Source organism: Mirounga angustirostris, unplaced genomic scaffold (genome assembly GCF_029215605.1).
Source record: "Mirounga angustirostris isolate CCGP_5_RB_7025 unplaced genomic scaffold, mMirAng1.0.hap1 SCAF_14, whole genome shotgun sequence".
NCBI lineage: Eukaryota > Metazoa > Chordata > Mammalia > Carnivora > Phocidae > Mirounga > Mirounga angustirostris.
In genome coordinates this window covers 65,509,457-65,531,406 of record NW_026991722.1, presented here as the reverse complement: position 1 = coordinate 65,531,406, position 21,950 = coordinate 65,509,457, and the positions used below count along the sequence as shown (strand labels likewise).

At 53.8% G+C, this 21,950-nt stretch overlaps 4 protein-coding genes across 5 annotated transcripts; 3 read left to right on the top strand and 1 right to left on the bottom strand.

Annotated features, from left to right (window-relative positions):
* The first annotated feature begins 587 nt into the window (after positions 1-587).
* On the top strand, positions 588-2,667 carry CHCHD10 (coiled-coil-helix-coiled-coil-helix domain containing 10). The gene is made up of 4 exons (XM_045887201.3): positions 588-862; positions 1,127-1,334; positions 2,211-2,358; positions 2,459-2,667. The coding sequence occupies exons 1-4, from the start codon at positions 822-824 to the stop codon at positions 2,476-2,478; spliced, it is 417 nt and encodes a 138-aa protein (XP_045743157.1). The 5' UTR covers positions 588-821; the 3' UTR covers positions 2,479-2,667.
* A 277-nt stretch (positions 2,668-2,944) lies between these two features.
* Positions 2,945-6,381, bottom strand: CUNH22orf15 (chromosome unknown C22orf15 homolog). Its single transcript, XM_064578072.1, has 6 exons — positions 5,026-6,381; positions 4,319-4,405; positions 4,087-4,224; positions 3,775-3,849; positions 3,534-3,694; positions 2,945-3,187 (listed from the first exon to the last, which is right to left on the bottom strand). Exons 1-5 carry the CDS (start codon positions 5,048-5,050, stop codon positions 3,555-3,557), a joined length of 465 nt encoding a protein of 154 aa, XP_064434142.1. The 5' UTR covers positions 5,051-6,381; the 3' UTR covers positions 2,945-3,187; positions 3,534-3,554.
* Positions 6,382-8,830: 2,449 nt separating this feature from the next.
* On the top strand, positions 8,831-10,224 carry VPREB3 (V-set pre-B cell surrogate light chain 3). Its single transcript, XM_045886414.3, has 2 exons — positions 8,831-8,879; positions 9,598-10,224. The coding sequence occupies exons 1-2, from the start codon at positions 8,831-8,833 to the stop codon at positions 9,912-9,914; spliced, it is 366 nt and encodes a 121-aa protein (XP_045742370.2). The 3' UTR covers positions 9,915-10,224.
* A 1,062-nt stretch (positions 10,225-11,286) lies between these two features.
* Positions 11,287-21,466, top strand: ZNF70 (zinc finger protein 70). Of its 2 annotated transcripts, none has more exons than XM_045887200.3 (2): positions 11,287-11,432; positions 14,473-21,466. In XM_045887200.3, exon 2 carries the CDS (start codon positions 14,553-14,555, stop codon positions 15,897-15,899), a length of 1,347 nt encoding a protein of 448 aa, XP_045743156.1. In that variant the 5' UTR covers positions 11,287-11,432; positions 14,473-14,552; the 3' UTR covers positions 15,900-21,466. The 2 variants fall into 2 exon arrangements, with proteins under 2 accessions (XP_045743156.1, XP_045743155.1); XM_045887199.3 differs by lacking the exon at positions 11,287-11,432 and adding an exon at positions 11,439-11,861.
* The last annotated feature ends 484 nt before the right edge of the window (positions 21,467-21,950 follow it).

Genomic DNA, 21,950 nt, shown 5'->3' with positions numbered 1-21,950 from the left:
GGGCACCTTTGGAATGGGCATGCTGCTTGTATGTCCCGTAAACGCTGTCACTGTCCGGCGCTGCATCCGTTTTGCGGGGTAGGGTGTCAGGCGGGGTGCTGGGCCGCATGGGGAGGAGGGGTTCATCCCACCCCAGGAGGGTGCTGCGCAAGGCTTCCCGGGGTTGCAGCGCCTTTGAACCGGGATGGAGTCGAAGAGAGGCTCCGGACGCCCCCTGGCGGGGGTTCTGGGTACGGGTCGCGCCAGGCCTTCCTCTGGGTATTTCTTCCCAGCTCTATTCCTCCACACTCCTCCACCCCCGGCCCGCGACCCTGAGGCCAAGTCGTAGTCGGTAAACCCAGTCCGTAGGAGGGGGACCAGAGCCTGGCCTGGCGCCTCGTGCCCCTCCCTTGCTGGCTTCAATCGGTCGCCTCCCTGTCTATTTCTGCCCTGGCTCTCGGACAGCAAACCAACTCCACTCCCTGCGCCCCGCGGTGGTTTTTGAAGGGACTTGGCCCAACGCCCCGGCGTAAGCCCTCGGCACTTTGCACCATTGGTCCGTGTCCCCAGGGCCCACACAGCTGGGGCCAGGCGCGGGGAGGCCGCAGGGTAACACTGCCAGCTAAGAAGGGCACTGAGACGAGGTGATGCTGTAAGGGACGGGTCCCGGAGGTGAAGGTGAGGGCTGCCGGACGCCCAGGGACTCCCTCTGGAGGCGTGTCCCCTAGGCCCCGCCCCCTTGCGGCGGCGGTGTTTAGCGGTGCCCCGTTCGTCCCCGAGACAGAACCGCTGCTACTGTCGCCGTCTCCGCCTGCGCTTGGCCGAGTCTCACCGCCACAACCATGCCCCGGGGGAGCCGAAGCGCGGCCGCCCGGCCAGCCAGGTGTGAGCGGGACAGGGGCGGGGGGGGCGGCTAGGGAAGCGCGGGCGCTCCCCTGCAAGGGCGCGATAGCTTGACCTTGGCGGCTGCTGCGCCATCTTGGTGGGGGGAGGGGCGGGGGTGCCGCAACCACGTGTCTAGGACTGTGGTCGCCCACCCTTGGGACGGAAGAGGAGGACGGGGTTCGTGTCCGGGAGCTGCAGGCCCCTGGGGCCCCAGTTCAGGGGTCCGGCCGGGATTAACCCTACTTCCCCCCCCACCCCGCAGCCGCACTGTTCACCCGCCCGCGCACCCGCCGCCCTCGGCGGCTGCAGCGGCCCCGGCCCCGTCGGGCCAGCCCGGCTTGATGGCGCAGATGGCGTCCACGGCTGCTGGGATGGCCGTGGGCTCGGCTGTGGGACACGTCGTGGGTAGCGCCCTGACCGGAGCCTTCAGCGGGGGGAGCTCAGAGCCCGCCCAGCCTGCCGCTCAGCAGGTGAGCAGCGGGCTCAGGAGAAACTGAGGCCGACTTCCCACAAGGGTCATGTAGTAGGGTGCTACTGGAATGTCCAGTGAGAAGTGCCCTGGCGTGTTCAGAGTTGCCTCAGGCCCAGGACTCATATTCCTCACTCTGCTTTTGGCCTCCTGTCACTCACAGGCAGGCTCTCCTAGCCCCTTTCCTGAGGCCAAGGTCCCTAGACTCCCAGGGACCAAGCAGACCTTTAAAAATGGGGAAACCAAAGCCCTTAGCGGTTCAGAGACTGGCCCAAGGTAACCTAACCCTAGTGGAGGGGAGAGATGTTGAAGTTCTGAGGCCCTGTTCGTCCCATTCCCAGGTTCTGCCCTACAGTCCCTGCATCCCAAGGGCAAGGGGGTAGCCAGCAGCTCTGAGCCCACTTCCTGCTCACCTCTCCCCTACTGGGCACCCCACCAGTCCTGAGCCAAATGCGGCTTAGTGGCAGGGTCAGGGATCATGAGGATCGCTGTGGCTGAGCCTGGAAGCTGCTAGTACTTGTGGAGGTGGGGCTTATACTCCAAGAGTACAACCACAGCACCTTGCTTTTCTAGAGTCTTTTCCCTCCCTCAGGCCCTACTTGCTCAGCGAGCCCATTATGAGGCAATTGGGAAATGCTGTCCATACCGGCACTAGCATAAGCTGAGTGGGTTTGACAGGGCTGTGGGCTGCTTCTGTTTCACAGATGGAGCAGCTGGGGCTAGACAGGGCAGGCCAGTCTGAGTCCGTCAGCCTGCCAGGGATCCCAGGGGCACCTGGGCTGGGGGGGTGGGGAGCGGCCGGCAGCCCCCGGCTTTGGAGCCCACTTTCGGGTGCCAGCCTGGAGCTGACATTGCTGCGTCCTCTAACATACGCCAGGCTCCCACCCGCACTGGCCCCCAGCCCCTGCAGATGGGGCCCTGCGCCTACGAGATCAAGCAGTTCCTGGACTGCTCCACCTCTCAGAGTGACCTGTCCCTGTGTGAGGGCTTCAGCGAGGCCCTGAAACAGTGCAAGTACAACCACGGTGAGTGAGCAGCCCCTGACCCAGGCAGGAGTGGGAGGGACAGCCCCTCATCCTGCACCTGCAGGCTGACCACCAGCCTGTGCCACTCCTCTCTCCGCAGGTCTGAGCTCCCTGCCCTGAAGAGACAGGTGCGGACTGGTGCAGATCCGTGAGCCAGCCCTGCACCCACCTTCACCCCTTCACCGACAGCCGGACCATGACATCAGATTGTACCCATGTAGCTGGGATTGGGAGTGAGGAGGAGGTTTCTTACCCCACAGATGACCGGAGACGCAAATGTGCAATTAAAAGAGTTTATTTTAGACCATAGCCTGCTGTGTGCCCTCTCACTAGCCTGTCTGCTGGGGTGGGGTCAAGGAGCACGGATGAATGTCCCAACTGTGAGGTGCAATTCCTTCACCTTAAGATGACATCTGGGTGGGGGAGGGGGAGGAGCCCTGTCGTAATCTGATGACCTTGGACAGTCCAGTTAGGAGTGAGGCATTAGTAGGGACCCCAAAGGCATCTGACTCTGGGAACTGGAATCCCAGGACGAGCCTGTTTGTTGCCTCCTGCTCTCAGGGATGCTTCCTCCTTCACCCTCCTTGTCTCTGCCTCTGGATCCCTTTCTCTGCACCCACATCTTGGGGGGCCCCCCTTGGTGGCCTCACATCCGGTCTGTGACCTTGCCCCTCGGGCTGATGCAACTTCTCAGTAAGTCCAGATTCTGCAAGAAGAATGCCCCTGGGCTGCTGTTTGGGCCTGATCACACACGGCAGAGGTCACAGCCAACCCCCTTGGATCAGAGTCCAGCTCAGCCACTTGGCTGTGATGTGCCAGATCACAGGACCTGCCGGAATAGACAAGCAGGCCCTTCAAACCCAAGGCAGACCTCACTATCATGTGCTCTGGGCTGCTGCCTTCATTGAGTTCAGCTCTGCATTGAGCACCTACTGTGTGCCAGGCTCTATTCAATATCTCCAGGGCACTGAGGACGTCCCTGCCCTTGGTTACTTACCGTCTAGTGGAGTGGTGGGGATGTCTCTTCATGCAGTGTGTTCCACCTTGTGGGTATTTATGTGTATATGTGTTTGCAGGGTGTGGGGGTGGTGTTTGTGGTGTATCAGCACACATAGCCTGTCCCCTGGGACTTTTAGGTGTGAGCATCCCCCCAGGTATCCATGTCTCCTCCTTACCTGGCTGGCTTCTGGCCCCAGCTAGCGGATCCTGGATGGCAGGGAGCCCATCCTTCGTGGCCTTGAAGAGGGGCCTTGCTCCTGGTGGCCACGCCGAGTGCTTGTGCGCTTCTTCCGGCCATCACTCATGGGATATAGGCCTGACAGGTAGCGAAGCTCCTCTGGAAGGCCCAGGAAGCCCTACCTATGGGTGCTGGGGAGAAGGTGCACCCTCCCCCTGGGGCTCAACCGTGACACTCACCTGCTAGCTCTGGATACTGGTCATCCAGGTTCTCCAGGAGGGACTCATAGCGGGTGGGGGCCCCACCCTCCCCTTCTGTGGAGGGAGGAAGACCAATTCCTGACTGTCCTGCTGGTCCCCACCTCCACCTCTCACTCTGGACCTGTTTGCTGGTCCTGGCTGGGGCCAACAAGGCATTGGATGGGAAGGGTCAGGGGCTAGGTCCTGGCCAAAGTAGGGGGTGCTGGCCAGGGCCTTGGGTGGTCTCTGGAACTGCTGCCCCCCTCTCACATTCCAGCATAACTCCAGGGGGAAATCTTGGGCCCCACTTACTGATGATCTGCACGAGGACATAGGTCCCACGCTCCTGCAGCAGGGCACTGCCCATGGAAGGGGCCTGGGAAGCCCCTTCCTCCAGTCCCTCATCCAGACTCACAAAGTGCCCATCCTCAGCCAGGAGGGCAATGACCGCTGGGAAGGCAGAGAGGGAGGGAAGGCAGGGCTGGTACCTCTGCCTGGAGAGCCCTCGGCCCCTCCTCCCCAGCACCCCTCCCTGCCCCCTCACCATCTGGGGGCACCTGCCCCCTCTGCCTCAAGTGGGCGGTGAGGGTCACCGGGCTGCACCAAGTGTTCACCAGCTCCCAGCAGCCAGCTGTAGGGGCGGGGCAGAGGTGAGCAAATGGTACCCTCTGCTTCCCCCCGATCTGGGACCATCTGTCTCCCATCTCTTCTCTAACCAGAGCAGGGAATAGGACTCCAGGATTAAGACTGTACACTCCTCCATCCATCTCTTGAGATGCTGGTGACCAGGGCACACAGCTCTTGCCTCCTGCACTGGATGCCCCCCTCCCACTCCAACGCTGCCTCTGCACAAGACCTCCCTCCAGCACTGGAACCCCCACCTCCCATCCCGGGCCCACCTGCCACCAGAAGTCAGGAAATCTGCGCCTGATGTACCCTGAAGCTTGAGGACCACTGACCGAATTAAGAGATTGTGTAATTTAAAAACACACCCCATGGTGATGTGGTGGGTGCTCTTCTAGAGGAGCCCGTGGGAACTTCCCAGGACCCAGCCATCAGGGTTGCCCCTCAAGGGATTCCAAGCATTCTGTCTGCTTCTTCACAGAGCTGTTTCCCTAACCACCCCCATCCTCTTATGCAAGTGCATCCCTCTTCCCCACACTGCCTCCCCAATCTCCCCAGGGCAAAGGGAAGCAAGCTTCTGAATGTACCACCCCCCTACCCATCTGAGGGACAGGGGACCCCACTTACCTCCAAACATCACTTTGATAAACATGGCTGCAGGGGAGAGGAGACAGATGTGGGGGCTTTGATCCCCTAACCCCCAACTTTCCAACTAAGGAAGGATCTACGGCTGAGATCTATTCAGGGAGGGATGGCACTGCCAGGAAATGTGTATGTGTGTGGGAATGGGTGGGTGGATCCGGGCTTAGGTCCTTGCTTGGCTACCCTTGGGGCTGGACCCCACCGGTGTAGAGGGGTCCCTTTGGCTTCCTCTTCCTCCCGCCTGTGGGTCAGAGCAGCCCAAGGAGACTGAGGCCCTCCCAGCTTCCAAGCTGGTCTCCATGGCAGTGGGAGCTGCCAAGTCATCTAGGCAGGAAATGCTTTCCCCTGCAGTATCCTGGTAACAGGATCTGGGGCGGGAGTATGGGCACTCCCTAAGGCAGGGCTACAGTGGGGGCTCAAGCCTTGTGGTCCAGGGATGGCCCAAGCCCAAGACCACATCCCCCCACCAGTAGAGACAGAGCTCCCAGGCTGAAAGGGGGGAGATTCCTGGATCAGGGCCCCTGGCCCTGGGAAAACCCCCACTATGAGCTGGTAGGGCTGTGGCCATGGCGGAAGCAGGGGTTCTTACCACCCTTGCAGTTCCCTACCTACTAAGGCCCTCTTCCCTGTGCTGTCTTTCCTCTCCCTCTCTGCCTTCCTCCTGACCTCCAGCCTCCCCTCTCTTTCCTCTGTCCTTGTTTGGGCAAGTTTCTTGAGGTATGATTTACATACAGTAAAATTCACCCTTTTTCGTGTTTTCGAGTTTTGACAAATCTCATAGAGCCACCACCACAGTTGGGAAGCAGATCATCTCCCTCACCCCCCAGAATTCCTTTACGCCCCTTTGTAGTCCATGCCAGTCCCTGGCCACCATGGCTCTGTGTTCTGCCCCTGCCTTTTCCAGAATCATATAAAAGGAATCATAGAGCATGGAGCCTTTTGAGTCTGGTTTCTCTCACTTAGCATGAGATTCAATCAATAGCTCATTCCTTCTTACTGCTGAGGAGGGTCCCATTGTCTGGATGTGCCAGTTTGTTGATCCATTCACCTGCTATTGTTTGGATTGTTTCCAGTTTTTTGCAATTATGAACAAAGCCATATAGACATTGGCAGACAGGATATTGTGTTTCTCTGCCTCTCCATCCATGTCCATCCTCTCTTTGACTTTCTCTCTCCCTTTCTCTCTCTCTTCACCATCTCCTTTCCTTCCTCCCCCTAGCACCCCCTCTGTCTCTCTCAGTTTCTGTCTCCTGTACCCCCTGTCTATGAGCCCCTACCAGACCCCTTCAGCCAGGGTGCCAGGTAGGCGTCTGGATCAGGCTTCCTACCTTTGCCAGCTCCCTTTCCCCTAGGTTTTGGAAATGCAACCACCCACCCCCACCCCCCCCCACCACCAGGGTGATTAGGCTATTTGTCCTGCCCTCTGGGCCACTGACTCAGGAGGAAGACTGAATCCTCCGCGCAGCTTGCCGAGCATCACACTCTGCCTCTGGATAAGCACTCAGCTCAGTGCTTCCCCCTGTAGAAAGCGGGGGGGTTGGGGGGGTTGGGGGGGTGGTAAGAACACGGCTCAGCAGAGTCCTTGTGAGGATTAAATGTGGTAACTTTCTTTCTTTCTTTCTTTTTCTTTCTCTTTCTTTTTAAGTAAACTCCACACCCAGTGTGGGGTTTGAACCCTGAGATTAAGAGTTGCATGCTTTACCAACTGAGCCAGCCAGGTGCCCCTTAAACGTGGTAACACTTTAAAGTGCTACCTTGGTGCTCAGGATGCTGGAAGCGCTCAGAATCAGCACTGTGCGAACAAGCAGTGTTTCGCAGATTTATTTAAACACAGGACACTTTCTTCCCAGGACACCACTGTCACTGGGGCCCTGTGTCCTGCAGAGCACAACTCAGGAGGGGCTGCAACCATATTCCAGAAAAATGTCCATGCCGAGCCCTGGAGCCTCAGCTCCAACAACCATCACTGTTGTCCCAAGGGTTCATTTTCACTGCTGCCTTAACAGAGTCTTTGATCTTGAGTGTTTTGGAGATGCCCTAGGGAGATGTTAGAAACAGAATGGGACCCGTTGGAGGGGGGCTTTATAACCTCCCCCAAGGGAACTCTCAAGGCTTTGAGTTAATAAGAACGCACCGTTTTAATTACTTTTATTATTATTTAGGTATGCTAAGGCCAGCAGACCAAGAGATTGCCATTGAGAAGACAGTTTGTTCCCCACAGATCTCTAGGGGATGGGGTATGCCGCACCACAGAGGGACACGTGGGGAAGCACCCGGTAGGTCAGCAGGCAGAGGGCGAGAGGGAGCTTTATGGTTTCTGAGGGAAAGAACAGGTGAGGCAGAGTGAGCAGGCTCCAGAGTGGCTAGTTTGAATAATTTCAGGGCTCTGGGGCATCGGGGCTGTCCCTGGCTGTCAGGTACCTGGCCCTGGGTGACTAAGGCAGGAGTACAGTGGCCCAGAGTATGAGAGCCATAGAGGAGGTGGTTGGGGATGTGGGCTCTGGATTGGTTTGCATTTGATAAATACCCGCTTGGGTGAGTTATTTACTATCTCTAGGAACTGGGTAGCCCTGGGAAGGTCAGTCCCTCCAAGGTCCGCAAGGCCCCAGATGTCAAAGCATCAAAATACAGAAAATGCAAGGCATGATCAATACACGCACTGTGCCTGGCACTGAGCAAATAAATCCCACCTACTTCTTCACACCCCTTGGGCTGGCACTATGCTCATCTTCATTTTCCAGAGAGGGGAAGGAACTCGGCTGAAGTTGTGTAGTTAAGAAGAGGAGGATCTGAGAGTCAAGTTCGAACCCCAACTTGGGAAGTCAGCTCCTCCACCCGTCTGGCAGATTAAAGGGACTGACCATGTCAAGTGTTGGCGAGGATATCTCTGGACCTCTCCTACCTCCTGGTGGCAGTGCAAATCGGTACAACCATGGGACACTGGTAGTATCTACTAAAGCTAAATGTACATTTTCCCTCCGCCCAGCAACTCCAGTCCTGGGTGTCTACCGGAAGAAATGAGAACGCAGGTGCACCAAAGACACTGACAGGGATGTTCACAGCAGTTTTATTTGTAATGGTTAAAGACTGGAAAGCACCCAAATGTGTATTCACAGGAGAATGGAGAAGCTGTGGATACGCTGTGGTTTATCCACATGTAAGTACGAGAATGAATTAGACATTGCTGCACACATACGGATGACTCTCCTAATGTTGAACAGAAGAAGCAGGAGCAAAAGGAACACACTGTCATTCCACTTAGAGTTGGTGTTCTAGAGCAAGCAAAATTGATCTAAGTGATTGAAGTCAGAATGATGGTTACTCTTGGGGTTAGAGAGCCTGTTACTGATGGGGATGGCACATGAGGGAGCCTTCTGGGGAGATGGAAACATTCTAAATCGTCATCTGGGTAGAGGTTGCGGGGGTGGAGATATATATATATATATCTCCATATAAATAAAATCATTAAGCCATACACTTAAAATCTATGCACCTTATCCTACGTGAGTTACACCTCAATAAAAAAGCATCTACCTGCTATAACTGCATGTGTATGTGTGGATTTCTGGACTCCTGTTCTCAGAGGGCCCTGTGGGGCCAGGATCCCGACATTTGGGAAGATAGGGCCCAGCTGCTGGGCCCCAGCCACTATACCCCCATGCCCCCACCCCTAGTCAATGGGTTGATTTGCATGCCTTGTCATGGTCCAGGGGCTTCCCCTGCCTGTGCTCTTGAAGCACCTGGAGCACTCCCAACAGAACAACTCCTGTCTGCCTCCCTGCCTCTAGCCATGGCCTGCTGGCATCTGGCCCTCCTTCTGACTGGGGCCCTCCTGTCCGGTGAGCTCCCCCTAGGCCTGGCTCACCTGGGGTGGGGTGGGGGATGGCACTGGCTCCAGAAGGCCCCTGCAAGGAAGCAAATCAATGTGGGCAGTGGGAGGGTTCTAGAAGGGGCATTAAGGTGGAGGGGAGAACTGGCTACAGCTGGCTCTGCCCTAGACCTGGGGCAAGTCACTTCTCTGTGTGGGCCTCAGTTTCCTCATTTGTGAATGACCAGATCGTTAGGATCCCTTCAGGTTCTGATTCTTTGGGGACTCAGAAGAGATTGGAAGTGGTCAGTCACCTTTTTAGTTTTTCACATGGGAAGCTATCCCAAGGGCTTCAGGGACAAACTCTCCTTGAGAAGATTCTCAGCAGCCAGTTGTCTGAGGTTGAGCTGATGGGTGGGACAGCCCAGGAGGCTTCCTGGTGGTGGTAGCCAGAGTCTGGAAGAGCCAGTGTGACTGAAGGGTAAGGAACGGGGGTGGGCAGAGAAGGACCCAGAGGCCACCAGTCCCCATACTCTGAACTCTAGGTGCTCAACTGAACACAGATTCTTGCGAACATAAAACAAATGAGGACTTAGGGGTTGCCATCTTTGTTCCCCATCCCTCTCAATTCCAAGGCACTGGGCTATGAGGCTTTCGGGAGTCAGAGTCTCCTTGGAATCTGATCAAGCCTTCGTGGGGTGGGGACAGGAAGAAAGGAGCCCATGGGTCTCTCTCTTTCTCTCTCTCAGTCTCTCAGCCAGGCTTGGCCCAGCCGGATGCACTGCTGGTCTTTCCAGGCCAGGTGGCCCAACTCTCCTGCATGCTCAGCCCCCGCCATGCCACTGTCGGGGAGCACGGCGTGTCTTGGTATCAGCAACGGGCAGGGAGTGCCCCCCGATATCTCCTCTACTACCGCTCAGAGGACAACTACCACCGGCCGCCTGACATCCCTGACCGCTTCTCGGCAGCCACAGACGCCGCCCACAATGCCTGCATCCTGACCATCAGCCCCGTGCAGCCTGAGGACGACGCAGATTATTACTGCTCTGTGGGTTACACATCCTAGGGGTGGAGTGTGGGATGAGTGCCTCTCGTCTGCCTCTCATTTCTGCACTCTGACCTTGGGCCCCCCTCTTTCTTCAAATCTTGATTTTGCTCCTCTGTAAAATGGGTTAATAATATTAAATCTGTAAAAAATAATATCAAACGTGAACAATAACTATGCGGAGGGCCATGAAATTCCTGCTGAAAAAGTGACTGGGAGTGTGGGGGTAGGGATTCTGGGGATTGTTACAGAAGAGGAAGCACCTGAGACCCTTGGGGCAGGGCCCAGCCTCTCTACTGGCCCCCAGGGGGCTTAGACTGGTGGCCTGGGCTTCCTGTGACCTGAGGAGCTGGAGGAAGAGAAAAAGGAACCAGCTCTTGCTGCTCCTAGCTCTGCATGGTTGGTTGTGGTTCAACGCTCAAGGGGTGACTGGACAGGGTCCTCATGGAGCCCAGGCTGCTAGCTTGGGGGCCGAGGGGAGCTCCTGCTTACTCCTTGATGGGGCAGGAAGGCAGGTGTGAGTATGTATGTGGTGTGGGGGCACTCAGAGGCACCCCAGGGCTTAGATGGAGGGTACTCCGCCGCGGAGCGAGGCCGGGTCGGCTCAGGTGGGCAGCATCTCTCCAGTTACGAATGTGTGTTCTACTGGTCCCGTGATAGGGCTGTGCCCCCTCCCCCACCAGTTCTCCCACAGGCAGGGAAGGTTGTACCTGAGCAGCTGAGCCGAGTGGGGAGCACTGAGTGGAAGAGCAATCCTTATTAGAAGCAGAGCCGAGCGTCTGGGTTGGGGGGGCGGGGCTCAAGAACACACTCTTCTTCCTTCCCGGTTCCTTATGTCTCGAGGTCATCCCTCACATGCACTGGAGTTGGGGGTCTCCAGGGTCCAGCCTACACTCCCAGCAGTCTCCTGGGCCCTCACTTGGCCCCTTCTCATCTCTGTTTCTGCTGATACCAGCTGGGCAGGCAGGACCGAGGCTACCCAGGAAGGGTGAATCATGCAGGACCTCTGGGCCTGTGCGGGGTGACGGACTCCACAGCTCTGGGAACCCCTTCCCTTCTCCTGAAGACCCCACCCCCCGCGGCCACTGGCTCGCCCCCACCCGCAGGGCAAGTGCCGCAGGAACTCGGCCGCCTGCCTGCGGCTCTAGGCCCGCCCGCCCTTCCCAGCCTCAGTTGCCTCTTCCTCACTCCCGCCAACGGCTGACCAGATGTGTTGCCCACGACCAGGATTTGCTTTGGGAAAGGCCCGGTGCCCAGTCCCTGTCCTGGCGCCGCGAGCAGGAGCGGCTACGGGCGCCGACACCAGGCGCCGCAGGAGCACCGAGACGCGAGGACCTCCACGCGGCCTAGAGCGGTCCCGGAAGTGCCCGCGGGCTAGGGGGCGGGGCTCCGGGCGCTCGGGCCGCCGCGGGCTCCGCGTCAGCAGCCGCCGCAGAGCGAGGCCGGGTTGGCCGCGGGTTGGAGCAGCTGAGGTGCGGCCCCGCCCCGCCCGCCCGCGGCCCCGCCCCGGCCCAGGTGAGCGGCCCCGCCCCGGCCCAGGTGAGTGGCTCGGCGTCGGCCGGTCTGACCACTTGTCCCTCCGGTGGCCTGGGGTGTGGGCGTCCCTCATCGGTGGGAAGCATGTAGGGCTCCCGCATCGCCGCTCGGGCGGCGTGTGCGTGTCCGCAGCCGCTCGCAGGCTTCCAGCCAGGAAACCCTACGGACCGAGGGTCTCCGGGGTGCCCAGGCCCTGAGGGCTCCCCGAAGCAAAGGGTGACGGATGCAGGAGGAGCCGAGGAGGCCCCAAGAGAGGTGGGAAGGTGGGGTTCCTGACCTTTGGATCTTCGGTCCAAAAATATTTAAAACGTTGAGGACAGATAAAGAATTGCCAACTTTCTAAACAGAGTGGAGACTTCAGCATATAGGCGGTCCATAGTGGGAATGGAAAACCCCTAAGGAGGGAAACTTGGAAACACCAGGATTTAACAGGTGGGTGGAAGAAGAGTTGCAATCACAGATACCAAGAAAAGGGGATCAGAGAGCATTAAAACTGGGGGGGGGGGGCGGCGGGTAAGGGAGAGAACTTTCAGAAATGAAGGGAATAAAGCAGGAGGTGGGAAGGGGGCTGGGGGGTTCAAAACCTTGAGGCGTTCAGGTAGGCAAGGTGGGTTTAATGAAGGGGTGGACCCGTATTATCACATCTTCCAGGTTTTCAAGAGAAAGCCTGAAACACAGAGTTTCCAATATTGGCAGCTAAGTCAAACAAAAAAAAGATTCCAACTCTTTTCGAGCCAAACAAAACGTGTCTGTGGCAGGATCCCCAGGCTGCCAATTTGCAACTTCTGAAATGAAGGGTTTTGAGAAGGGAGCTATTGGTGAGCACTGCCAAAAGGGGTGGGAAAGTGAGGGCTGAGAAGAGAGGGATTGGCCATAAGGAGGTCACTGGATGCAAGAGCTGAAGATGCTGAAGTCCCAGCTGAAATTGGAAACTTGAAATTTGTCTCCGTGCGGTACACAGTCCTATGATTTTCTTTGGCAACATTTAACATCTTAGGAGGAATTGACGGAGAATGTTGGTATTTGGCAGCTGGTTGCAGGGCAGGGAGGCGAGGAACGTGATGCTGGTCAGAGTCTATAGTTCGATCCATGATAGAGTCTAAGCTAGACAGGGAAGGGTGGACTAGAAGAGAGAACCAGGGCGAAATTGGTGGGTTGTTAGACCTGATGAGATCAATCTAGAGAACCTGAAGGACTGGAGATTATGGTTGCTGAAGAGGGAGGGAAAGGGAGTTAAGTGGTCAAAGAATTTTTGAGACTACTTCAGTTCTGTGCTTTTCACACCTGACCTTTTTACTGCCTTATAATTCATAAAAAAAAAAATCATTTCCAAGTAGGAATGAGTTCCATCGTGACTATGCTGATTAACTTAGTGTGTTTTTATTTTACTTTATTTATTTGACAGAGAGAGACACAGTGAGAGAGGGAACACAAGCAGAGGGAGTGGGAGAGGGAGAAGCAGGCTTCCCGCGGAGCAGGGAGCCTGATGCGGGGCTCAATCCCAGGACCCTGTGATCATGACTGAGCCGAAGGCAGACGCTTAACGACTGAGCCACCCAGGCGCCCCAACTTAGTGTGTTTTTTGAGCTGCTTAACTATCTGTGTTTCAGTGTACTGCTAATAGTACCTTTGTATAGAGTTGTGAGGATCAAATGCAAATGTGCTTATAGAAGGTCTAGTAGTGCCTAGCACATAGTAGATGCTCAATAAACATGAACGGTTATCATTATCATGGTACCTGGGGTTTCCCTTTAGCTTGCATGGCAATTTCTGAATGGGGTCCTGAGGGGCTCCCTCAGAGGCCACCACAGTGGGATGGGGGGTGTTCCAGGATCCGTCCATGTCCCTATGAAAACAACCCCCATTAACTGGAGCAGCTCTGCTTTTGTCTTTTATTTATTTATATCTCCGAGACGATTTATTTGAATAAAGAGTTCTGTGCTCCCCTCCCCTCCAAAAAGTGTGGCCATCAGTCCTAGCACAAAACCAAGTGGCTTTTCCTCCATTCAGTCTTGTATTTATGCAACCAGTGTGTGTGGAGATTGTCCTGTTGTGCTGGGGGCTGGGGCTGGGGGCTCCACAATGAAGGGAGCTCTCAGGCAGTGGTGGCAGGAGTCCTGAGGGCCCATGTTTGCCATCCAGGATGGTGAAGCACTCGTGCTGCACACGTGCACTGAGCTCTGCAGGCACTGAGGGGGTGTGCCTGAGACCACCAGTCTTAGGATGCAGAAAAGGGGACGTTAGGACTGAGTCTGGGAAGATGATCCAGTGGCAGTCTGAGAAGAGAGGGGGACCTGTTAGGAGGAGGAAGCATTTAGGGCTGTGTGGAAGGAGAGGCTGGAGATGGGGCTGGAAGGGCTAGTGCTGTGAAGGGCTTTGGGAAGGATTTGGGCTGCTGCAAGATCCTGAGACCGATGATCAGGCCTGTGTTTGGGGTATTTGACGCTGGTGTCGATGTAGACAACAGACCTGAGGGAGGAGTAGAAGCTGGAGGCAAGTGGTCATTTGGGAGGTGAGTATGGAAGTAATCCTGGGGAGTTGCCCTGAGGCCTGGGCTGCGGACTGACAGAGAGGCAGAAGCCTCTTAATAAAGCCTCAGGAAATGGACAGACTAGGCGTATGGGGTGAGAGAGGGGGAAGGTCTAGGCTGACTCCCAGGGTTGTGGCTTGGGCACCTGGCTGGAGGGGGTGCAGCTAACCTAGTATAGGAGGGAAGTTTGCGCTGTCTCCAAAACCCCCATCCCCAAGGTCCTCCATTAGCCAGAATCTTGCCTCCTTTCCACAATGGCCCCACTCCTGCTCTCATCTACCTCTCTGAGCACCTTCAGTCTTTAGATTCTAGACCCCATGGTGTAGCACTTGATTCTGTCTGTCTTTCTTCTTTGTAGTTTTTTCTGATCAATCAGACTTGTCCCTAACTCAGTGGGGATCATCTCAAGGGCAAGCTTGTATCTTATTTTGTCTTGTCCACGAAAGATTCTGGCACAGGAAGGAGGTACATACTAGGTGCTTGATTTGACAATATCCCTTGTTTTCTTCTCAGATTGGGAGAACAGTAAGTGTGTCCTTAAGAAGACTATCTTTCAAGAACTACAGTCATTGGGGGGTGATACTAGAGTCACAATGGAGGTTCCCCCAGCAGCCAAGTTTGGTGAGACCTTTGTGTTTGAGGACAGCTTAGAGATGCAGCAAGAACTCTTCCCAGAGGAGGACCTGGGGGACCCTTTTCTTCAGGAAAGAGGTTTAGAGCAAATGGCTGTTATTTATAAGGAGATCCCTCTCGGGGAGCAAGACGAGGAACATGATGATTATGAGGGCAATTTCAGTCTGTGCTCAAGCCCTGTTCAGCATCAGAGTACCCCCCCAGTAAACAGATCCCAGGATGATGAAATCTTCAGCCCAACCTTCTTGCAGAAATCAGACCTTAGTATGTGTCCGATAACCCACAGTGGAGAGGAACCCAATAAACACAGTTGTGAGAAGGCGAGCAGGGCACACTCAGGACCTAACGAACCTCACAGAACTGCGCCACCCGCAAAACCCTATGCATGTCGGGAATGCGGGAAGGCCTTCAGCCAGAGCTCACACCTTCTCAGGCACCTGGTGATTCACACTGGGGAGAAGCCCTACGAGTGCTGTGAGTGCGGGAAGGCCTTCAGCCAGAGTTCACACCTTCTCAGACATCAGATAATTCACACTGGGGAGAAGCCCTACGAATGTCGGGAATGCGGAAAGGCCTTTCGTCAGAGCTCAGCCCTCACACAACACCAGAAAACCCACACTGGGAAGAGACCGTATGAGTGTAGGGAATGCGGGAAAGATTTCAGCCGGAGCTCAAGTCTCAGAAAACACGAGAGAATCCACACGGGAGAGAAACCTTATCAGTGTAAGGAATGTGGGAAATCCTTCAATCAGAGCTCTGGCCTGAGCCAGCATCGGAAAATCCACACCTTGAAGAAGCCTCACGAATGCACTCTCTGTGGGAAAGCCTTTTGTCACAGGTCCCACCTCATTCGGCACCAGAGGATTCACACTGGGAAGAAACCTTACAAATGTGAAGAGTGTGGGAAGGCCTTCAGCCAGAGCTCCAACCTCATTGAACATCGCAAGACTCACACCGGCGAAAAACCCTACAAATGCCATAAGTGTGGGAAAGCCTTCAGCCAGAGCTCCTCCCTCATCGAGCACCAGCGCATCCACACTGGGGAGAAGCCCTATGAGTGCGGCCAGTGTGGGAAGGCCTTCTGCCACAGCTCTGCCCTGATTCAGCACCAGAGAATCCACACCGGGAAGAAACCCTACGCATGCAACGAGTGTGGCAAAGCCTTCCGGCACAGGTCAGCCCTTATTGAGCACTATAAAACCCACACCAGAGAGAAGCCCTATGAGTGTAACAAATGTGGCAAGTCCTTCAGGGGAAGCTCACATCTTATTCGGCATCAGAAAATCCATGCTGGGGAGAAGCTCTAGAAGGAGGAGCTCACACCAAAGCTTGAAACCCTTTCCCAGATGGAACCCACACCCCATCGCCTTGTCTGTAAGACCCCACCCACCTCCCTGATCCCAGGGCCGAATGGAAATGTGCCACCCCCAGAGCTTCTGGCCACCCACGCTGGCAGCCAGGCCCCCTCGCGCCCCCCCCACCCTGGGCGCCCCACATGCAGCAGGTTTACTGAGTGGGAGGGTGGAGTAATGGGAAGGCCGCTGAATAAGAGGCATGCCCAAAAAGAGAGCTGGCCTCTGATTTGACTCCCAAGCCTGTGAGATTGAGTTTTGCCATCTCTTCGCCTTTGTCAAAATCCAGAAGAATAAACACCAGAGGGAGAAAGTTGAGTTAAACGCACAAAAATATCAGATGAACTCTCTAACGTCAACTGCAGTCTGGCACTTTGAGAAGACAGAACTGTGCTCACAGTCTGAATCTGCTAAAGAAAAATGAATCCGAAAGTAGATATGTTAACAGCAAAATGGAATCTTCCATTTGGCTTGGGCACTGGTGGGGACAACCAAAACAGGTTACAGAAGAGAGGGAGGGTCTGGAAGGATTCATTCTGGGTTGGGGAAGGGAGTGGTGAGCCCCTGGCATGGTCTCTTAATCCCTGTTCTGGGTTAGAGTAAGGGTGGTTTCTGGCAGATGGCCTTCACAGGACGGTAGAGGTTTGGTCCTGTAGGCCAGAGGACATTTGACCCTGGCTTTGACTCAGCCTGGCATAAGGCATCAGTGCCCTCCAGTTATAACTCCTCCACAAGACCTAGGGCTCCCAAGACCACAGTGTGCCTTGGTTGGCCCCAGGGCCCGTTTCTGGTCTGGGGGCTCTTCAGCCACCTCTCTGCTCTCCAGTGCTGGGGGACCTAGGAAGCAGGGCGATTCAGTCAGAGGTCCCAGTTCAGATCCCAGGTCTGCCCCTCCTACTTGTGTGATCTTGAGGAAGCTCCAACGCTCTGTTTCCCTATCTATGAGATGGAGATATTGGGACCTGGCCAACTCCTGTTCAGAATGAAACCACCCATGAAGTGCTTTGGCAACTGGCAGTTGAGGATGGAGACCCAGAGGGACCCTTGCCCCACCCAGAGATCTATTTCCTAAAGGCCCAAAAGGCATCCCTGCTGTTCCCCGGATGGCAGGGCCTGCAGCCCACCCTCTCGTTGAACCAGGGCTTAGGCTTTTCTTCACTCCCTCCAGTCTGTATCCTGGGCTGTGGATGCCCTGTGGGGCCACCTCCCAGACAGGAACCCTTTCCAGATGCCATCCTCAACCTATCCCCAGAAGCAGTGTGGTCTGCGTCCCCGTACTTCTGTCCTCTCTCCTCAGGCATTATTCAAAAAGTACCATTGCCTATTCCCTGCCTAGACCAATTCAGTCGGCATCCCCAGAGGTGGGGCTCAGACAGTGGTATGTTTTTAAAGCTCCCCAGGTGATTAGAATGTTCCAGTAGGTAGCCAGGATGTGAGCTCTATGCTAGGCATCTTGCAACCCCAGCATCTCCCAAATATCAGGCCTGCTTGCCGTGAGCAGAGTTTGAAGGTGGCCATTCTGTCTCAGTCCCCATGCCTCCCATCCGCCAGGAATGGGCTCAGGCTGTGCCGTGTCTGGCTGGTGGAGAGGTGTTTGTCCCAGGTCCTCAGGCCTTCGTGTGGCCACCAGGATCTCTTGGGTATTGCCTTCCCCCAGGCTCCTCCGAGGCAGGCTAAGCGATTCTTTTTTTTTTAAAGATTTTATTTATTTGACAGAGAGATAGCGAGAGCAGGAACACAAGCAGGGGGAGTGGGAGAGGGAGAAGCAGGCTTCCTGCCGAGCAGGGAACCCGATGCGGGACTCGATCCCAGGACCCTGGGATCATGACCTGAGCTGAAGGCAGACGCTTAACGACTGAGCCACCCAGGCGCCCCTAGGCTGAGCGATTCTGAAGTTTTCCAAAAGTTTATAGCTGGAATCCCATTACCCGCATCATGGGAACACTGGCTATTTCAGCTAATCAGAAGCTCAGCTTGGTGCTCATGTATAGTTTTGATGAATAAAAATGGACAAGTAATTGTTACTTAGCAAGTGGAGCTTGGCAGGCTGGAGATTTTAAAAGGCCAGGTCTCCAGCTGGGGGGATGACAGTGGACGTCCCAGCCATGAGGACAGCAGCCATTCCTGTCCAGCTCCTCTCTGTTGCGTGAATGTGTGAAACCTTGAGCCAGCACCCGGGTCTCCTAGAACCTACCGTACCACCAGCTAGAGTGGCCTGACTGGCTGGCCCTGGGGATTGCTTGCATGTGGCCTGCACTGCGGGTCTTCAGTCACTTACTAAGAGTGCAGAGAGAATTGAGACCCCTGCTCTGCGTGGGTGGGAGAGCAGCCCCCTCCCCAAGATCTACCTCCTCGCACCCCCCCGGCCCCCCATTCGGCCTCGCCTTGGCCAGGCCTGTCCTTATCCGGCAGTCATCGGTTTCCTACCTTTGATGTCTCTCCGTGTGCTTCTGCACGCCCTAGCCAAATTGATTTTCTTAAAGCATCTCTTTGCACATGCCACCATGCTCCTTAAAGCCAACCCTCAGGGGCTTTTCTGCACATAAGCCCCTATTTCAGCCAATCTGGTTTGCTCCTGAACAGACCACAGGGGGTTCACGCCACCCTGCCCAGATGCTCCCTCCTCTCTCAGCTTCCTTTACCTCATTTTATGCCATTCTTGCATTTTGGAATATGCACTTTCTCCTCCTCCTGGTCCCCCCCGCCATCTCCTCCTTCCTGTCGACAATTTATGTAACATGGGGATTGAGACCCCCTTTCTGAAGGGTTGACAGATTCTCACAAAACCATGGTAGGACCAGGTACTTTTCAAAGTGTGAGCAGAACCTAGTACCTTCTGTTCACATTCCTTTACTGTTTTATGTATTTTTAAATCCTTCAATTTATTTAGGTTCTTGAACAGTGTAATATTACAAGAGAACATCCTGGTAGTATTTTAATCGTCCTTGGATTTAGTTGTTTTATGTTTGTCTTACATTTTTTTCCTTCTTATGGTAGATGTTGAGTGTTGTAAAGCTCCAACTCTTGGTTTTGTTGACTAATCGAATGGTTTTGTCGAAGTGTATGTATTCTCCTTTTTTTTTTTTACTTCATATTTTACATTTCTGAAATTATTTAGATATAGCTAATCATATTTTTAATGTTTCTAGTAAATGCAGGTACTTTGGTCTAGGACTTTTTTCTTAGAGCTTTTTCTGCACTCTGTCAGTTTGACATGTGCAAGTTTTTGTTACCATATGAGGAATTTCCTTTTGGCCCAAGGGTGGTTGTTTTTTTCTATATTTCTAAGTGATGAATGCATAGGTCATTGCTGTTCTTTCTTACTGTGCTGTGGTGTCAACATTTCTAAGTGTCCATGGAACCTACTCTGGGCCTGAAGATATGATCAATTTTTATAAAGCATTTGTCAATCTCAAGAAATGGGTTTGTACTCCATCAGTTCTATTTGTTACTCAAATTCATACTTTCTCTGTTGTTTACAGTTCTTAACTTGGGTCTGCAGACTGCCTAGGAGTCCGTGGGTGCACAGGTTTATTTTAGAGGCAGCAGAGAGGAATGGAACAAAACTGGGTGGTTACATACGTGAAAGAATTGTTCGGGGCTGGGGGTTGGGGGGCCTGTAGCATTCACCACATTTTGGAAAGGCTCTGTGAGCCTCAAAATAGTTAAGAACACTCATTGACATGATCAAATCATAGTCTGATTTTGTGTTTTTTACTTTGTTTCACTTAAATTTGCTTCTATTTTATGTTCGTTGTTGTAATGTTAGACGTGCACTTTTCTCAAATCCTTTTTGAGAAATAGGCAGGGTTATCATTAAGTAAGTACCAGGATATTTGGAGCATATATATTTAATAGTAATATATTGCAAAATTGTGCCTTTTAGTGCCTTTGCCTCTTTTAATTCTTCTAGCTTAAATTTTTCTTTTCCAGATACCATAATTGAAGCCCCTTGCTTTTTTCAATTTGCATCTGCATGAGAGTTGATTTTGCTCAGCATTTTTAAAATTTGTGTATATATTTTGCTGTATAACTTACAAACAGCAAAGTGTTGGATTTTATTTTCTGATTCTTTCTGTAATTTTTTTTTATGCAAGAAGTTCTCATATCACAATTTATAGAGTAAGGCATAATTTATCTTCATACTTGTTTTAATATAGATGAACTCATTTATTTATTTATTTATTATTTTTTTAAAAGATTTTATTTATTTATTTGACAGAGAGAGAGATAGCGAGAGCAGGAACACAAGCAGGGGGAGTGGGAGAGGGAGAAGCAGGTTCCCGCTGAGCAGGGAGCCCGATGTGGGACTCGATCCAGGACCCTGGGATCATGACCTGAGCCGAAGGCAGACGCTTGACGACTGAGCCACCCAGGCGCCCAGATGAACTCATTTAACCCAAAAAGGCCGTGCTCATTTAATGTCCATCTTTAGGAGTTATTCACCATGTGTGGAATATTATTTCTGGGGAGGCTGATGGTCTGCCGTTGGGCACACCTGCTCCTTCCCGCCTTTGTCAGTGCCAGGCTCTGTCCTGATCCCACTTTTTTTTTTTTTTTAAAGATTTTATTTATTTGAGACAGAGAGAATGAGAAACAGAGAGCATGAGAGGGAGGAGGGTCAGAGGAAGAAGCAGACTCCCTGCCGAGCAGGGAGCCCGATGCGGGACTCGATCCCGGGACTCCAGGATCACGACCCGAGCCGAAGGCAGTCGCTTAACCAACTGAGCCACCCAGGCGCCCCTGATCCCACTCTTAAAGTGGCTTCAGTGCTCTTGGCTCTAACCCGGAGGAATGATGCCACCTCACAGCCCTGTGGAGCTCAGAGGAGATAGAAATACAAACCTGCATGGCAAACTGGGGGCATAGAGGATTAGTACGCTATTAGTGTTTTCTTGAAATGTTTCTTTTTCTGTTCTTCCTCCCAAAGTTCTTTCAGCATAACTTGGAATAGTATATTGTGGTTTACTTTTTAGGAAACACTGCCAGATGTAACAAAGAATTAGACCTCACAGATCCATCCCACACTCCCTGAGTGAATGTGTACAGTAATCTGGACAAGCAGCAGGGAACCTGATCTCATAACCCCCATCCCCATCACCTGTCTGTCCCAGGTGGGTCCCCTTGTCAGCCCTCCCCCTTCCTCTGTGGTAGCGGGGAGAAGCACTGTCACAATTGCAGAGATTAGAGAATATGGTCACTCTGGCCACTCCTGTGGCAGGTGGGGAAACGGAGGCCATGATTTAGCAGAAGTGAGGTGCTTTAGTGTCAGACCTACCCGGCAGCCGTGGCAAAGAACAATTTCGCCTGTTATAGTGCAGCCTTGGGCAGCTGTTGCCAGGACTTTTCAGGTGGCAAGTGATTTAGTCACCATAGGCCAAGTGAATAAAGTGAAAACCAAGTACTCTGTCCGCTCAGAGTTGCTCAGCCCTTGTACAAGTGGACGTCCGCCAACATTACACAAGGTGGATATATATATATATATATATATATATATATATATCTCCACATACATACACACATTTGCCAGAATGCCAATGCACAGAGTTACTGGGGGTGGGGAGAGAGAAGCCCTTTTCTTTTTTTTTTTTTTTTTTAAGATTTTTACTTATTTATTTGAGAGAGAGAGAATGAGAGAGCACATGAGAGGCGGGAGGGTCAGAGGGAGAAGCAGGCTCCCCGCCGAGCAGGGAGCCCGATGTGGGACTCGATCCCGGGACTCCAGGATCATGACCTGAGCCGAAGGCAGTCGCTTAACCAACTGAGCCACCCAGGCGCCCGAGAAGCCCTTTTCTTGTGGGAGAACCCCATCTTCAGTATCTAACAACCCAGGATGCCACATCAGAAGGTTGCCTGGTGAGTGTGGAATTGGGGTGTCAGGACATGGACCTATCCTCCACCACAGGCCACACACTTGCACAACACTCAGAATGCTGGTGGGGGGCATCCGCTGAAGACCCTCCAGTGTCCATGGCCTCCTCCCTGGTGGGTGCCTGCCCTCTGAGG

Coding starts and splice junctions, on each gene's coding strand:
- ZNF70 (XM_045887200.3), top strand. CDS start 14,553: ATGGAGGTTCCCCCAGCAGCCAAGTTTGGTGAGACCTTTGTGTTTGAG.
- CHCHD10 (XM_045887201.3), top strand. CDS start 822: ATGCCCCGGGGGAGCCGAAGCGCGGCCGCCCGGCCAGCCAG. Junction 863..1,126: donor GCGGCCGCCCGGCCAGCCAG/GTGTGAGCGGGA, acceptor CCCACCCCGCAG/CCGCACTGTTCACCCGCCCG. Junction 1,335..2,210: donor CCCAGCCTGCCGCTCAGCAG/GTGAGCAGCGGG, acceptor AACATACGCCAG/GCTCCCACCCGCACTGGCCC.
- CUNH22orf15 (XM_064578072.1), bottom strand. CDS start 5,050: ATGTTTATCAAAGTGATGTTTGGAG. Junction 4,225..4,318: donor GGGGCAGGTGCCCCCAGATG/GTGAGGGGGCAG, acceptor CTGCCTTCCCAG/CGGTCATTGCCCTCCTGGCT. Junction 3,695..3,774: donor CCAGTATCCAGAGCTAGCAG/GTGAGTGTCACG, acceptor TGGGCCTTCCAG/AGGAGCTTCGCTACCTGTCA.
- VPREB3 (XM_045886414.3), top strand. CDS start 8,831: ATGGCCTGCTGGCATCTGGCCCTCCTTCTGACTGGGGCCCTCCTGTCC. Junction 8,880..9,597: donor GACTGGGGCCCTCCTGTCCG/GTGAGCTCCCCC, acceptor TCTCTCTCTCAG/TCTCTCAGCCAGGCTTGGCC.